Raw genomic sequence first — 18,375 nt, forward strand, 5'->3', positions numbered from 1 at the left:
CGTCAATACTTAATTCGATATTTCCTTCCATACTTTTTAGCACGTAGCTATTTATTATTAGGATTATTCTTCCGACGTCTGATTTCTTTTTAATTATAGAAAATGCGTTTTTCTAAGGTACATAAACTTTTGGGATTGACTGTATAGCCAATACATCCTTACAAAACCCTGTTCACTCGATTGAAATGCGTAGATGAAAAGAAGATCGTGTAAATTCCGAGGGAGAGCTCGCTTGACTCGCGACTGAATTGAAACAGGAACTAGCAGCCTAAAGTATTGTAAAACCGCGCGTTCGGGAATGATTTAAGATATTTTAATAATCGTGTCCGGAATAGAATTACACGGCATCTAGTACCTAGAGTAGCCGTTCGAATAGCCGTTCGAGTAGCCGTTGGAGCCCTTGTAGGGAACGGAGTGTATGCTCCTGGAACACAAAGAGTAACGAGTCGAAAATACGGAGGCCGAGGAGATACAATTCTCTCTATCCAGAAAAGAAAATAGATCATTTCCCTTGCTCCTTATACTCTATTCTTGTCTCGCCTCAGATTTCTTTTTCCTTCGCGGTTACAACAGTGGTTAGTAATTGTCAGTAGAGAGGTGGTGATAGCGGTGGAAGATGACACCCCTTTTGCAAAAAAGTTTCAGCTTATTACAACAATCGAAATTAATCTAGACTCAGAAAATTGAAGTACGAAAGTCATTACACGTGTTCGATGACAATTTCCATACTATGAACGTTTGAATTTATTTTCTCGCTACTATCATATGATTTAAATGCAATTCTAAATACAATTGTAAGCCTGAAACACTTTCCTTTCGAATTGAAATTGAAATTTTGTGTATAAACGAGATGGTGTCTGTAAGTACGATTTATTACTGACTCGTACTACTAGTTTGATGTAAAACTTCTTTGCAGCAGGGACGAGCGGAACTAGAGTTTGATTACGGCATGCTCAGGCGTGTTACTAGTCCTTTCTTTTCTCTTTTTTTCTCCCATCCTCTCCTTATTCATTCCTATCTAACGTGGCGGCGATGCGTGATAAAAGGAGAACGCGATTCTCTCGTTTTGCACGGGGGAACAGTTGGCTCGATAGTTTCATTCGGTCAGGAGTACGAAATAAAAATAAAGAGGAAAGAATTCGACGTACGATTAAACAAAAATAGAAATGATTAGCGTGGATTCTGATTAAACTCTGTTTGTTGTAAATAGCAACTATTTCTTGTCTGAATTGCACTTTTTTTCTTTTTTTTACTTTTCATGTTGATAATATATATTGTTGTATGTTATTGCTTATTTTTTTTTTTTTGTTTAATTTTTGTTTTTATTGTTGTTGTTGTGTGTGTTGTGTCAAGGGGTGCAGGAGGTAATCAGAGATACTCCCGCGCCTCACCGCCACCCACATCTACAACAGAACAGAAAACAAGACCACCGCCGTTACATATACAGGTGTACACTGCCATATTAGTTATCCACCAAAGTAATCGGGAGAAAATTCGATTATTACCATTATTATTATTACTGTTATTCATATTATATGCACTGTCGCTCGCTCGTTCGATCGCTCGTTCGACCGCCGTCGGAACGCGAAACGATGTCTACTCTCTTCAATTCAGAAATCAGTATTTCACTCGAGACACTGTAATCTCCTCATATTTTACAGAATGGGAACAGAATTTATTTGAGAACTTCGCAAAATCAATCGCTGTTTGGTAAAACGTAAGAATGTATTAATTCAGTAAGCTCCAATATAAAATTCATGCGAACTTTTAATGAACTTTATTATTATACTCTAAACACATGTTTTATATTCACGTTTTGCATGCATTAATAATTTTTACCGTTGGACTGACTGTTTATGATTGTTTGACATTTTTCGGTATGACACAAAAATGCTAGTCGGCGAACGAGCGACGCGAGCACGACTGAAAGACTTTTAGAAAAAATATAATAGATAGACAATGTCCTAAAGGACTAACTGTTTTAAAATTGATTAAATTAACCCCTGTACGAAAAATTCTATCGATTTAATCATTTAAATTCGAGTTTACATTGTGAATATTTAATAGTCATCACTGTACACATTATCTGTCACACGATTAATGAGAAAACGAAAATTTATCAGCTATCAGGTGTTTGAATTATTCTGTGACTTTATGAATAGAAACGTTCATTTTATTCATCGATTATTCCAAGAATTAATTATATTATGAATCATTGAAGATGAGAAAGTGAATTTATGACAAGAATACAAGAAACTCGGTCTGTAGCTGCAATTATGAATACACTCAGTCAATAAAATCGAGGTTGGACCGAGAACAAGCGGACGAATCTGAACCGTGCGACGCAGACGGCGCCGGTGGGACTTTGTGTCAGCAAGATTCCATGTAATTCTCGTACAAGGGCCAATGAAAATAATTGCGAGGAGGTGTCGTTACCTGTGCTGCTTGAGGTTGTCCTGCCGCTTGAACGACTTGCCGCAGACCTCGCAGGTGAAGGTCACGTCGTCCTTGTGGCTGCGCTCGTGTATCATAAGGTTGTACGGTTTGGTGAATCGTCGCTGGCAGTACTTGCATACGAACTCGACCGCGCACTTGGCTCGCATCTTCTGCCGTCGGCCGAACTCCCTGCCGTGCCCCTCTGTCTCCATCGGCATTATCGCGAACATCCTTATAAATTCCCACTTGCCTCTCTCGCTCTCTCTCGCTCTCTATCTACCTGTCCCCTTCTTCTCTCTCTCAGCCTTTTGTCCTTTTTCTCAATCCGGGCCTCCCACTACCGGTCGAGCTTTATCTCTTGCTTTCTCTCTCTCTCTCTGTATCCCTCTCTCTTTCTCTCTGTCTCGTTTTCAGCAAAGGCTTGCTTCGTCTCTCTTTAATGCCTCCTCCTACTATACGACTCGTCTCGTAGACTCTCTCTCTCTCTCTTTCTCTTTCTCTTTCTCTCTTGCTCTCTCGCTTCTCAGATTCCTCCTCTCTTTGACTCGAGATTTGTGTTTTCTCCTCCCGCGCAAACTCGTTGGCTCTTGCTTAGTCAGTGAGATCACCACCTATATAGCTTCTATACCTTCGGCTATTTCACAGTTTCCGTCGTTTTTTGCCTCTTCTGCCTCTTGTTTGTCTGCGACAAAAAGAAAAACGATCGTTAGCATCGATTTTGTGATACAGATTCTGAAAACAGTCGAAGCAACTACGTCTCTCCATTGTCTCTCGTCCAAAATCTTGTTCTGAACGTAGAATTCGACAATTCATTTTATAGTACGTTATGGTTAATTGTGGAGATTATGTAATTCAAATGATCTCTAGAATAAACGTCGTGCCTGACTTATTTTGCATTTGTACTACTTCTTAAATCACATTCATTGTACTTAAGAAATCCTTTGATCAATTTCTTGGGCAATTCTAGAATTGAATGATTGGCCTGACTCAGTTTCACTGCATATTTGAAATTTTCACAAATATTCAAGTGAAATCAATTTCTAGCTAGAGACCCATAAAGAAATTCATGGGTCCTTTAAATACGTTCACAGCCCTGGTCTGATTTATAGAGCATTTGTACTACTTTGACCTCACATTTATTACCACTTCTATCATCATAATTTATCAATAAATTCTACTTTGTACTATTTTTTGCAATGTTCTTAATCCTGTTTAAAATCCATATTGGTCTCCACTTTTAATTCTTCTCGTACAAAGATCATTTACGAGACTTCGACGACTCTACAATGCATAGTCTGACTAATAATTGATTGACACCACTTGATCATGAATTTCACACCATAAATCGAACTTCCCAATGTTTTAAGTTATTCAATCATTCCATGATCTGTCTTCTCTTGTACATAAGTGATTTGTGGAGCTTAAATTAAATGTTTCGAGTCTGTAATATGATTTGCATGCCCGCTGGGAGTGCAGTACTACTTAAAACGGTTTGGGAGCGAAAAAAGAGGAAGGAGGCGGTAATAAAAAAGGCCGCCGGGGGCTCGATCGCGGCCATTGTGCGGCAGCCACGTCCGGTGCTACCGTTTGCCAACGTAACGCACGCGAGAACGCATACAGTCGCTGGCAAAAGTCGACGAACAATGCATACAATTAACCCTCTATCTCAGATCACAAAAATAGTATCAGTTAAAAAGTATAGAAAAAACCGTACAGAGTTTTTGATTATGGTATTTACAAAAAAAAGGCACTAAGTAAATCGAGAAATTAATTGAATTTTTAAAATAAGCGATCAGTTTTTGTATTAAATTAATTGAGTGATAAAACACTGTCGATCATTTATTTCATCAAATAATGATCGATTTATTCTAATCAGACAAGTGAATGAATGATAAATTGGAATATTGTTAAGGAGATATTAGTCGTAGTGGATCGTAGATTTTTGTGATCGACTGTATTATGTGCGTGTAAGTGTAGAAGAGGGAGAGCTCGAATAAAGTGGCGTGTCCGAATGAGTAATAAGCGCGTCTGGGCGTATCCCTCTTCTTGCCTAACGGCGGTGAGGCCCCTAATCGGGACCCAACCGTGTTACGCACGCTTTTCCCTCCTCCTCACCCCCTCTCGTTTCACGTTTGAAACAAGAGGATTCTGTCCAACGTCCATCCACTCGTTGCCAGTGTCGATAATTGTCATTGGTCGATCGAGTTTATTCTATTTGGATACACGTAGGTACTTTACTGTACGACGTTGTTGTATCATGTGTTAGATAATTCGAATCGAGCTGCCAAGATTCGTTTGCCGCGGATCAAGAGATCAAAGCCTAATGATATGATAATGATATGATAATTCGATGTACGTACGTGGAAGCCGCGCAGTTACGATCGCCGTACTACCTGCGTGTACGTGAGCATATATTTATGTACCACGCATTGCCATATGGATAAAAGTTGAATTCATTATCGAAGGATCTTGGCTCACCTTGAAAACTGACATAGAACGCATCGCGGGATAGGTATCATCGTTCGATACTCTCGATTTCTTCATTCCTCCAGTGACTCATGATTTAGAACGTTCGTACTTTCGTCACGGTTTGTCATTGACACGTACTACTAATTTTATTAGAAATTATTACACATCGTAAAGATGGATAATTTTAGCATGAAACACTGATTTCTTTTCATTGAAACATGAATACAATGCGAAGAAAAGATTCTGTAATGAATTCAGCGGTAGATACCTTAAGGGCTGACTTCTTATATGGTTATACTACTGAAAAGGTCTAAAATAGTAAATTCGACAATGCTCGTGCAACGTGCGATATCAGTATTTCTCTATTAACTGTTTGATTATGTCAATTGACTATTAATAATGTAATTTTCATGAAGAAATACTATTAAATCTGTCTGACTAAAAATTCGTGAAAATAATGTATGAAATGAATGTCGTAGAAAGTAGGGCTGATTTCTTATACAGCTACTCTACTGATTTGTTTCAAGTTCTTTCCCTAATCACGATGTCAGCGTATAATGGAGTCGTTTAAAGACGTACTGCTCGGAATACGAAAAGAGTTGAAGAGCTTTACGGTAACCTGGGTTTTCTTAATCCGTTCAGTTTAAACTTCGGACACGCTCGTCCATTCTAAGGGGAAAGAAGCGACACGGTCACGCGTGTAACTCGTGAAACACGGGCACGTACGAAAACAAAAGGGCCCCACCTTCTGTGCCACCTTGTCACCCTCTGAGTTATTGCTCGGAACGTCTGGTATCGTGATTCGCATGATTCTCACAATCAGATATAGTCCATCATGTACAGGGAATATGTACTATGTGTACATAGGAAATATGTAGTATATTATTTATAGAAAGTATGTAATATATTACGTATAGGAAATACGTTGTATATTATCGTATAAGAAATATGTAATATTATGTACACAGAAGTAAATAATGGAAATCATATAAAACGATTAAGAATTTGTCTGTTTCATTGGAAGATGTTTGGTATGAATTCTGTATCTCAGAAAATTCGTTGAATAAATGATTTCTCGTATTTGAGCAAACCAAAATTGATTTTCCTTGAATATAGAATTGAAGAAGTATGCAGATTAAAGTTATTACATTCTGTAATAAGATCAGATAGAGAATGTTTCAAATCTGCATTAAATATTTTAAGGACAAGTAACAATATTTATTTTTTTCGTGTTCTCGTTCGACGTTTCATTATTGAAGGGTTGAAGGGTATCCATCGCCGTCCATGCTTACTCTCTGATTGGACGACGATTGGAGAATCGTAACATTGAATTCCCTTCCCGAGACCCTTCCACGTGAAGCCGATAAGAAAGAGAAAGAGAGAGGAAAGAAGGAAAGAGAGAGAGCGAGAGAGAGAGTGTGTCCGAAACGAAAACCGGTAGTCAGCGGGTAGGGCGGTGCACGGTAGCCGCGGCTCTACTTTGGTTGGCTACCGGATGAAAGGCCTCAGCTCTTATCCCTTCTTGTGTACCCTTCATGCAAGTATAGAAATACGAGAACGGGTGCACGCACGCCGTTTCATCGCAGCGCTTCTGGTTGGCTAACCCCGTCGATTGGACGACTACTTCCCCCTTTTTTCGTCTGCCCAACAAGGCTTATTCTACTTCGTTTCATCCTACGAGCCACAGGACTCCGCACTTGTATTTTTATCCATCTCGTCAACTATATTCAATGTGACATAAACCATTTACGAATCTCGGAGATTAATGTTCTCTTTAATTCAATATGAAAATAATTTAAATGATTCATTAATATTTCAAATGGATGCTGCCTTATTAAAGGAAATGATGAATGACTTCTCTAAACGTGCATTTATATTTCGATATTCTTATAAAAAGTTCACATGTGAAAATGTGATACTGAACAACTGTATATCAAATTTTCTAGTCACTCTACATAATGAAGTATGTATTAAGAATTAAATTCATGAATCGACGTAAAAGCATCGATTTTATATGTTTAGAAAAATCGTGTCTCCTCATCCGATCGTATCTTGTCTGAACGGAGACGATTAAATCTAACATTATTCTGTTTCTCTTCAGATCATTTTTATTTCCAAGGAATTGTTATAAAAAAGTCGCGTTTTCTTATCTAAACACAAACGATTAAATGAAATATATGTTGGAAACCACTGTTATTCTAAATTATAGAAACCTCGAATACGGAGTATATCAACGAAATAACACTTAATGAAAAGTCACGTCTTCCTATCTGAATGGAGATAGTTAAACGGAGCGTAATCGTCGGACGAGGCTAGCCAACGTTTAATTCAGATAACCGGTTAATTAAATAAGATAGCTGGGCGGCCAATCGAGCCGTCGAGACCGGAATCTCTGGTAGCGCGTCGACGAATAAAAGCGTAGCGTGGTAGCCAATGAAAATCGAACGTGGTGCTACCGTGTACCACGCGTGCACCGCCCTGCACGATTTTTTGGGCCAGTCACCAAGCCAACGTAACGTGAATCACTACTTATCTGGCCAACGCGCCCATACTCATCTACCAATCGCGTTATCACTCCCGTTCGTTGATAAGCACACTGCCAATTTTCTTACATATGTACATACGTATATTTTTGTACATATTAATCCTCCGATCATATAGATATCCGATGAATTTTACGTGGATACTTTATGCACTTTTATATTTCATGATTTCATTTATTTCATGATTTTTCTATATTTTAAATTGTATTTATAAATGAATAGAATTTGTGGTCTGTTGTGGTCTGATAATAACAATGATGAAATAGTATGATATTTGAGCATTCGGTATACAATCTCTTGTTGATGCTTTATGCACTTTTACACATTGTGTTTTTTGAAATTAATAAAATCTGCAGTCTGTTAAACACCAGACATGAAATAATAAGAATTTCTTGTAATCCTTGGATTGTTTGCCTTCACTTTATGCACTTTCCATATCGAAATTATATAAATTCTGTAGTCAATTGGTAAGTAAGATAGAGAATTTGAAATGTATGTTGCACTTTTAATAAATTCTGTTTCTTACGGTTTAGTTTTATTTTGCAAGTGAGATTGAGAATGAGAAATTGTATACAATAGTTGCAGTTTTAAAAATTGCAATAATATGAATGTTCCCTCTTTCAGTGATGTTAATTTCTTTCAGAATTCATGTACCTAGCATAATGTATGTATTAGGATTATTTGAAATTAAACAATAAAACACGAATATTGATTTAGATCGATGAATTTAATTTCAATATTGAAAATAAGAGAAATAATGAAACTGGCTAATATCCAAGGAATAAGAACTGTTCTCATGATGTGCAATTCTCTCTTAAAAATTGTCGATCATTTATACGAAGAAATGAATCGAGAGTAAAAATGAAAATCACTTACCGGTGCAAGCCTCTAGATTTCGCAGTCTTGATCCTCGTCGGTCTTCTTCTTGCAGTTCGTAACTGAAACTCTTCGGGCCGAACTCAAAACCAGAGGATCCCTCGTAAAATGTGAATCTCGACTGTTCAGAGGACGAATCCCGATCTTCTGTAACTCTTCCTCGATTCTGAACGGGTAGATCCCGGATCTTCTTAATCAGAGACGATGACGACGAAATCCAAAGGAGGAAAATATCGAAAAAAGCGGTTGCTCCTTGATAGGTGGCTGAATGATTTTCAGAGGTGCAAGATCTATGGGATCCTGTGTCGGTTTGGTCGGGATGCTGACAGGTCTGGACCGTTTGGTTGCGCGGCGTCGACTGAAGCCCGACACCGGGGATATTCGTTCGGGCTCGTCGCTTCGCGTCGCGTCGCGTCGAGTCGGTTGTTCCTTCCTTCGTTGGTAGCGCAACGGGGTAATAGGTAGGCAGTCCGCGGTCTGGCTGGTAGGCAAGAAGACGGTAGGTAGGATGTTAGCGAGAGCTGTGGCAACCGGGCGAAGGTAAGCTTGTCCCCTTACCTCGATCATCGCCGTCGCGTACTCCTCGTCCTCGTCTTCCTCTGGTTGGAGGACCCACGAGAGGACACCTCCCTACCGGTTTCCCTTTGACCAAAACGGTTCCTCTTCTTCCGTCCTTCTCGCTCGGTTCTCTCGACTACCTACCGTCGACGGTGGTGGTGGCAGTGCTGTTGGTGGTGGAGAGCATCTTCTTTTTATTAGCTCATTGCGAGTGCCGTAACTATAAAACCGGTAGAGCTTCCATAAAATACTACAAAATCCAATACATTTCACTCGTCTTTGTTCAAATATCATGACACAGCTTCATTCGATTCGATTCGATTATTTTGCAAAATCAACGTAGAAATGTTATAAAAAGTCCATGTAGAAAATTATAATGTTACGAGAATGAAAAATAGCTTTTCGACTGAATTTTCATTTATCATATTTATAACGAAACATCATATCTTTCTGATAATTCTAATCTTATTTCCTGTCTGATATGCTGAAAATAATATATGTATTAAAATATTTGCTGCATATTTTTAATTTTATGTGTTAAAATAAAATCCTGTCTAAATCCCATTTTCCAAATTGACGTAGCCTGTTTTATTTTGTATAAAACCTTCCAGTGTTTAGGAATTTGACGAGGGAAAAGGAAGAGGGGTTGATAAGGGGATGATGGAAAAGGAGGATGAAACTTGCTGTCTTTGTCGAACGGTTATTCACAAATCCTTCGACGAAGCAGCTTCCTGAAGCTCCTGGAGACAGAGAGTACTCCCACCCCCGATTCTCCCTACCCCTGTTTGCCACAGGTCGCAAGTGGTAGGGAACCGTGGGACCGCCCCGTGGGTCCGTAGCATCCCCCTTTCGCCCACGCGTCGACGAACGATTCTTCCCACTGTGTTGTCCGACGAGAAAAGAAGTTTCTCTTTTTCTGCTCTGTTTTTACCCGCTTCTAACCCCCTCGCGAACCCGGTAGCCGAGGGTAGGAAAGAGGTAGCGATAGTAAATGTCTCTCTTTATGGTTTTCTGGATTTCGATTTCGAGAGAAGATTCAATTTGGATGCTCGGGTCCCAAGCTGAATCTCAGCAGTCGAACATCAGTATTTAAGGGAGTCTTGGTTTAAAAGTTGAAATATTCAAATCTATTTTTGGATTTAGTCCAAATAGAAAATAACTGAAGCTTTATTATTTTAACTCGATAATTTCACGATGCTAAGAACATTAAAAGATGCAAGCTTGACTTAATACGTTGTAGTTCTACTTGAATTAAAATGAAATTGCCTAACTCTAAAATATGATTTTATTAAACATTTTTAACTATGATTACTTTGTCAGAATAGTCAAAATAAAATTGTAATCTTCTATACTTCCCAATTCTGCCAATTTTATTTAAGGCTCAGGATTTGTAGTTCCTCGACTGATACTTGACACAAACTGAGTTCACTATAATATAATATGATTGTTTAAGAGCATAGTTTCTATTAAAACAAGAAATTCATAGTTACTACCAGTACTGTAATTGATTTTGATGAGAATTTTTTTATCCGAAGCATCATAACTTGGCGCAGTTAACTTCACTACGAAATTCTTCCCTATCTTCGAAATTGAGATACCCTACGTAAGTTCCTCGTGAAACGCGATAATCCCCCTACAGAACCCAATTGATGTACTCAGTTATTCCATAAAACTTGAACACGGAACCCGACCTGTCGCCATGATACCTGACCAGTGTGGTACGCACTTACGTGTCAATCTTCTCGCCCACGCGTGGAGAAAGCTGGCTGATCATCATCAGTGTGAGAAACAATCTTTCTCTCTCCCTGTCACTCAATTCTCCATTGACGAATTTATTTATTTATAAAATGGTACAAAGTAATTAGTGTCAATCATTTTTTAAAATATTACCATTCTTTAATTGCAATACAATTTGCATTCTTAAATCTTTGTTCTTCATTACTATTAATTCGTGTGTTCTCTCAATCGTGCATTATTTAATTTAAATATAATACAATCGAGTGATGCAGAATGAATTAATACAGTAATACATGAACATTTGTACAGCAATTCAAGTTTTCATTTGGGACATTATAATTCTTCTAATTACAGTTACAATTTTGAAGAAAGAGTAAGAAAGAAGGTAGTTATAGACCTAGAACGTTGCACCTAGAGCGTTACACGTTTCGTACGGGTCTCCCGTGCGAGCGCGTGGGAGGAAGGCTCCCCCTCGCGATATTATGCCGCGGGGGTTCCCATGGCACGTGGGAAATGCACAGTAGTCGATGTCAATCCCCCCACCAGAGGTAGGACCCCACCAGCGGGACAGCACCTTCCTCCACTCGATGGGTCCCGCCTCTGTGGGCCCACGTATCGCTTCATTGGACGATTCCAAGGATCCTCCTTATTGTAGTTGGCACTTACCGACGCCGAGGGTGGAGGGAGCGCGGGTGGAAAAATTCCAAGGTGGGTCAGGCTCAGTTCCTGGGCCCCGGAGGGTGGGGAGGGTTAAAGGAAGACCAGTGAGCGATCGGCAACAAAGAGAATTGCCGACGTACCGGCACGCCGTTGGAATCCGATTTTAGCCACCGGGTTCGCTCGCGGATTTTTCTTGTTTCTCGTTTCACGGTACCGGGCGGTGGGGGCCTGATGAAGTTAACGACGAGACGCGACCGCTCGGCACCGCGGATATTTTCGTATATTTTATCGCTGCTAAACTATACGACAAATTACAACGAAACGGTATAGAGGATGTCCGCGTGTATGGAGAATATACATACAAATTTCTGTTGCCTATGTATATCTAAATTCTTTGCACATTATTTTATAGTATAGATTGTCAATTAAAATGGGATGAAATATTTAATGGTTTAGTCATTTACAGTTTCAATTTTAATTATGCCAGTGAGATTGGATTTAATAAAATCTTCCTTCATATCTTGCCACAGCTATTTATTCTTATATTGCAATATAAAATTTATATAAAACACTTACTATGTATTATAATATACGATACATTATAAAACATTCTGTTTAGCCTTTAAATTTGAAGCATCTTTGCGTTGGCCCACGAATTCAATGTACTACTACTGTGTCTGACCAGTGGTCCTATACTACTGACTGGCAGACGGGCGCAACAGGTAGCCATCATACTGGGAATATAATTAGTACAATAATTCTTTTGAACATTCTATACCAACGTGTTCTTGTATAACAATTATAAATTTATATATGTAAATATATTTTTATAATTATAATAGTTACGTAAAGCTGTAGTAGCTGCATTCAAAGTGCAAAACTTATTTTATGAATATGTAAAAGATAACAATTCCCTATTTTCATATCAGTAGCTGTTCCTAAATCTTATGTACATATTTTTTAATCATTTAAACATCGCACTATACAGTCAATTTATTATTTTCTGTGTGCATATTTTACTTACATTTAGTCATATTTTCTACAGTTTAATAAAATGTATATAAAAATGAAATGAACAGTCGAATACTTTCGTGGGCCACTGTAGACGGTCGAGAGTGACGAAAAACATTTTCCCCGAGGCTCTACCTGCTAATTCGAGGCTAAGAAGCGGCGTACCTGTCACGATCGTCTCGCCTCGTTATCTCGAAACCACGAGCCTGCCAAGAAAGGTGACAGCCCGGGCGCGCGGGGAGGGAAGGCCAGCGCCTAATCTATCGGTCCCGAACGTATACATAAAGCACATACACCATTTCTTTCTTTTTTTCTCTCTCTCTCTTCGCGTTTAGTGACAATATTTGTCCCGAGGACGCGCGCTATTTGCCCTGGTAACATTCCCCAGGAATACGCACTGGCCCGAGTGTTTGCCCTGGCCTTTTGTTTCCGTCAGTTTCCGTTTCCTGCGACAAACACACCGCCGCAACGCACCGCGGCGTCTCTCTGTGATCTATCGGATATACCACTGTCGCGCTGTTTCTTAACGGATTCAGCAACCAAAGAAAAAAGGATCTAGATAACGACAGATAACGCTGTGGTTCATTCAAGAAATTCTTTTTCAATTCTGATAAAACTCGGAATTCGTGCTTAGAAGGATTCTAAATGAAAATGCATTTAAACTGCACAATATTTATAAATACTTTCTTCTATTACACTTTTTTTCTATATTCCATGGTATCGTCATATTCACGATACAACACCATAAAAAATAATTTTACATCGATTTTGAACAGATCACTACATATAATTCTAGCCACTAAATCTTCTCTTTACCACTGAAGCCCATCTGTTCATTAGATCTGCACTTATCTTATTTTTATCAGTCCATTCCACTGACAGGTTTCTAATCAGGAAAATTATTTGCGACCGTGCAAAAAATCGTTTGCTTCGACTGGACGGCAGGAATGAAACGTGGAGATAGCGTCGTCAGTTCGTGTCGGTTCGACGACGGTATCTCGTGTGTTTCTGACAAAAGCGAGGTTCCCCCGATCAGCAAATAAGAAGGCACACCTGGGTTATTCTCTTATCTCCACCTTTACCCGGCTTTAGAAGATTTGCATACTTCGAACATCACCGAAAAGAGTCACTTCGTTCACGTATCATTTTATTAACAATTCTTAATCATAATTTCTTAAGTTTCACTACTTCACTGTAATTTCACATTTATCTGCTATTAAATTAACGACACACGTTGTGGATTTATCTACTGTCATTAATGACGCTTTAAGTGAAAATTGCTGTACAGTGTAAGGAGATAAGAAGACATTATTGTGACGGAATTTGTACAGCGAAGGGAGTCAATAAACGATGCGATGTTCTATTTTGATTATTATCAGCAATTCTTAATCCTGTCTGTTTTATCTTAAACTTGTGTAACCGACGCTGAGATAACGATTGACAGTGAAACACCGCACTGTCTTTCATTCCGAATCTAATCAAGAATATGTAAATGTGAATCAAAGACGACAGATTGACAAGTAAAAAGAATGATCCAAATATCTTTGAATAAAATGATATTAGAAAAACTTTACGTTAAATGATTGAACAATTCATATTTAAACAAAATTAAACATAAGCTTGTTGTTAAAAGATTGAAGAAATTATATTTCTAAATTCTTATTCCAATCGATTATATGAACCGGTGGGATAAATTGTATTGATAAGATAATAAGCCACTGGAGAAATTTCGTTTGAAGGAATCAGATATCAGATACGTGGAGACAAGGAAACTGTACATACGTACATAGAATATGAGTTTAAGTGTTATTGCTGGCCATTTAGGTTTCCGTCGTGCGCCGCTGGTGTATAAAGAAAAGGAAGAAGAAGGGATTTCTGCTTTGGTGCCGCGGTTTGCCAGCTTAACCGCGTGTTGCCGTAGTGAAACACGCCCATGTTTGATCTTTGGCTTTTGAACCGAGCCGAAATTTTCACTGGAACTCGCTGAGGAAGAGAGAGACCGGTGTGCGCGTGTATGTATCCTTCTGAGGTGACGATACAAGACTTATCGCGAGAAACGACGACGACGACGTGCCGACGGGAGAATAGACTGTTTGTCGATTTTTCAGGTGACTCCTCGGCTGACAATAAACCTAAACGGCGTCGTAAAACGCGTTCACAAACGTTCAACACTGTGTTAACGCATGAAACTCTTTTCAAATAGATCAGACCGAAATAACTGCATACATTTGCTATGGAATATTGAATCGTTCAAGTGAAATCATTTTATAAATCATTTTTCTAAGTGACATAAAAAAGAGTAATTAAAAATTGATACTAATTCAATAGTCATTAAAATTTATCAATAGGCCTGAATTTTATTTTACTTGCGATTCATGATTTCAATTTCTATGCAATTCAATCACTTTATCTCGGTACCTGAGGTGGCATAAATGTAATCTAAATGATTCTAGGAATTATTGATATCGGAATTACGATGATAGTACTTTAAGATCATTTCAAAGCTAGTTAACTAATCAGATAAAATATAACAGAATAGTTCAATCATCGTCTCGAGGTTTAAATGATTTCGAAATTAAATAAAATTCCATTATGGAATTCTTTGAATTAGAGTACTTTCTATTTTATCGTAAAGCGAAAGATTACTGATTGAAGATCACTAAATTGTTTATTTCATTAACAATCGGCACAGTATTGACAGTCGGTTCTCAACCTTCACAAGACTATACAGATATCTTCGTTACCTTTCCTTATCACGACGTTTTAGAATCCTTATTTCTGTTCATTTTTTATTATTAAAATATCTATTAATATTAAATAACTTTAAATATTTAATAATAATATAAATAGAATTAATGATTAGTTAGGAATTATATTAGATTTATAAATTATTCATTAATTATTATTCATGTATGTTAGTATTTAATGAACTTCTAAATACTGAATTATTTATCATTAAATACTTACTTCGAATTAGCAAAGGAAGCAATGTAAGTAAATAGGCGAGGTATTTGAATATCATTTTTATTCCACATTTTTCTTAATATATAATTTACAAACTTCTCTTAACGTCTCGTATAAATCTAAAAATGAATGGAGATTGCAATACCGTAAACTATAATTCTAGTAACGTATAAAATGTAACAGGACACTTAAAACCTGTCCAAGATAGAATTACATTTTCTGAAATGGAGAATTCTAATAATGGACAGGCGCTGCGATTGTACATAGTACATTGTACATTGTTCATGTATCACTATACAAAATAGGTATCGTTAAAAAATACAATAGTACAAAATATTTCTCGGTTTCTCCTCACTCAGATATACGCGCGATTCACTTATTTTTTTATACATACACATACATACACGCTCACGGAATTTTATTCCTGTTTTTAAAATATATATCGCAAAAATAGAAATTACAATCGTAATTGCTAGTGTTCCTCCTATTTCGCTCGTAGGGAAGCTTTTTGTACGGATTCAACAATTCCTTTCAGTGGACCAAACAACGATTTCTTTCAAACAAACAACGCTGTACATATATTCTCTTCTTACAGAGTCAAGATAACATTTTCAGTTCTTTTCGTTTTTACGAGAACAGACACATTTTTTATAACAATTAATACGTAATACTCTTCGAAGGTTTAATACCGTTTATGGAACTTTTGTGTAATCAAATCCTCGGTATTATCAATTTATTTTTATTAAAAATAACAACAATTATGCAACAATTTGATTGAGCCTTTTTCAAATCCCGTGTAGGTTTCACATTTTTAAATCTGCATATAACAATAAAAAATTAGTATCTCTATGTGTGGCTGACATTTTTAAAATGTGTTTAGAGATTATTATTTAAATTTGATTTATGTAATTTTCTCATTAAAAAAAAAAAGAAACAAACAAGATCCATGATCAGAGTGTGAATTGTGTTCCACAATCGAGTTTCATTTGGTATCCTCTACCGTCTCATGATATCAGCTATAGTGAATCCATGCCTGGCCGGCGGTGGTCTGGGTGCAGGGGGTGGCTGAGGGGTGGGCGCTCTGGATGGCCTTTCCTCCTCCCTTTCTCTTTCCCTCTCTTCGATCTCTCTTTCCCTTTCCCTCTGCCTTTCTCTCTCCTGCAGCTCCAGTAGCACTCTCGACGGACCAGGAGAGCCTATTCTCCTTCGGTACGAGGTCAAAATCAAAGGTGGGGGCGGTGGCAACGCAGGGGGTGGATTCTGTCCCACTGTGTGACCACTAGTGACCGTAGACGATTTCACCGGCGGCAGTAGGTCTCTTCTTATTTGCAGCTGAGGCCTCTGACCCACGGATGACCCCGAGGGCGGGCATGAGGAACCAGAACTAGCCTGATAAGAATTATTATTGGTCGCGCTGGTTAACGAGGAATTGTTCGTAGACGAAGAGGACGGCCCAGGCTCTGGACAATCCTCTTCTGGACTATCGTCGTCCCTGAGAGCCTCTTCCAATGCTTCCGGGGGCACGTCACCCACCGCGTGAGTCAGTGCGTGCCTCCTCAAGTCGCAGTTCCTTCGGAACACCTTCCCGCATGACGTACACTCGTATGGCTTGTGATCCGTGTGCGTCAGGAGGTGCGTCTTCAGGTTGCTCCTCTGATTGAACGACCTCGCGCACACGGGACACTTGTGCGGCGACTCTTCCATATGCAGGATCTTGTGCACGGCCAGGGTCCTGCTCTGACAGAACCCTTTACCGCACTCCCCGCATTTGAACGGCTTCTCCTTGCTGTGGATGTACCTGGAATCAAACGGATCACGTTACGTATTATACGGAAAAAATTGTTTGACTGTTGAGAAATAATTATCTGTTTTATTATAAATGAAATGAAAGAATATTAAATGCTGAGTGCACATTGCGATATAGTTAAATGATACGTAAAATCCATTTTTAAACACGTCCCTCACATTACTTCACTTAGTTCGTATTTGGTTTTTATTATACCTGTGATCCCGAAGGTGGTCCTGCCTCCTGAAAGCCTTGCCGCAGATATCACATGAATACGGCCTCTCGTCGGTGTGCGTTCTCTCGTGAATCAATAGATTGTAACTCTTAGTGAACTGACGATTGCAAAATTTACAAATGAATTGTTTCTTGGGTCGGGACGCCCTCCCCGGTGCCCTGAGGAGTCTCCTGTCCAAGTGTTGATGGGCCAGAGGTCCTCCGGGTGGGTATAGAGCGGATCCTGCTGGGAACGGGCCAGCGAACACCGGGTAACCTGGGGGTGGTTCCAATAAGGGTGGCGGAGGGAGTAAAAGCGCCCTCGCTGCTAACTCCTTCCTCTTATCAGCCATCATCGCCATTATGTCGTAGCTCGAGGACGATTTTCTCGTCACGGACGATTCCGTACTCTCGTGCTCTGGATTCGACGTGGTGGAGGAGGAAGGAGGTGGTCTGCTTAGGTGCGGGTGGATGTCACCGGGATAAGGCGCCAAATGGAGTCTCGAAGGAACCACGGGGACGAAGGCTGACGATTCTCGGTGATGCGGGTGGCCCAACCCTGTCACCAATCCTATAAAAAATTGTTCATTAAATAATTTAACATGACTTCTCAATATAAATGTAAATCGTTGATTCATTTAAAACTAATTTTATTATGTTCTTGTAATTAGTATATAAAATTTGAAAATAAGAATGGATAGATTTAATGTGAAAGAAATTGATTACCATGTCGATGGTGGTGATAAGCGGCGAGAGTGCTGGCCGGATCGAAATTCCTAGAGGAAGATTGCGCCGTAGATCCTGAGGACGAGGACGACGAGGAAGACGAGGGTGCCGACCTTGGCGAGGGGCCCAGGCCCAGATCCCGGGCCCTGCTTGTCTCCTCGGGCACGGTCACGGTCACGGGGACCGAGGCCGTGGTCGCCACGATGTCCGTCGGCATGATCACATCTGCACAGAGAAATTTATATTGATCAATTAATTAAAAATCGATATGCTTCCTATTATTAGTAGATCAATCGTAGAAAATCTCGTGTGTAAAAAATCAAGAAAAATAATTAATTCTCGTCCATGATTTAAAAACAAATTCATAATTAATTATCTTGTTAAACAATTGTCGTA

General features: G+C 39.0%; 2 protein-coding genes across 4 annotated transcripts in view; both read right to left on the reverse strand.

Moving 5' to 3' along the window:
* Window positions 1-84: 84 nt before the first annotated feature.
* drm (odd-skipped family member drumstick) lies at window positions 85-8,677 on the reverse strand. 3 transcript variants are annotated; one of them, XM_026818704.1, is made up of 3 exons: window positions 8,325-8,677; window positions 2,437-3,118; window positions 85-424 (listed from the first exon to the last, which is right to left on the reverse strand). In XM_026818704.1, the coding sequence occupies exons 2-3, from the start codon at window positions 2,664-2,666 to the stop codon at window positions 349-351; spliced, it is 306 nt and encodes a 101-aa protein (XP_026674505.1). In that variant the 5' UTR covers window positions 2,667-3,118; window positions 8,325-8,677; the 3' UTR covers window positions 85-348. The 3 variants fall into 3 exon arrangements, with proteins under 3 accessions (XP_026674505.1, XP_026674506.1, XP_017890469.1); XM_026818705.1 differs by lacking the exon at window positions 85-424 and adding an exon at window positions 1,295-1,403; XM_018034980.2 differs by lacking the exon at window positions 85-424 and having other exon boundaries at window positions 2,433-3,118.
* A 6,623-nt stretch (window positions 8,678-15,300) lies between these two features.
* Window positions 15,301-18,375, reverse strand: part of LOC108631221 (protein bowel) — a 5,160-nt gene continuing 2,085 nt past the window's right edge. Inside the window, exons 2-4 of the mRNA XM_018034973.2 lie at window positions 17,980-18,204; window positions 17,257-17,824; window positions 15,301-17,052 (exon numbers count right to left, since the gene is read on the reverse strand). Coding sequence (XP_017890462.1) covers window positions 16,251-17,052; window positions 17,257-17,824; window positions 17,980-18,196 — 1,587 coding nt within the window. The 5' untranslated portion in view covers window positions 18,197-18,204 and the 3' untranslated portion in view covers window positions 15,301-16,250. The remainder of the gene's footprint in view (window positions 17,053-17,256; window positions 17,825-17,979; window positions 18,205-18,375) is intronic.

The sequence above is a fragment of the Ceratina calcarata genome, unplaced genomic scaffold, assembly GCF_001652005.2.
Source record: "Ceratina calcarata isolate Rehan_Ccalc_2016 unplaced genomic scaffold, ASM165200v1 scaffold86.2, whole genome shotgun sequence".
Classification (NCBI taxonomy): domain Eukaryota; kingdom Metazoa; phylum Arthropoda; class Insecta; order Hymenoptera; family Apidae; genus Ceratina; species Ceratina calcarata.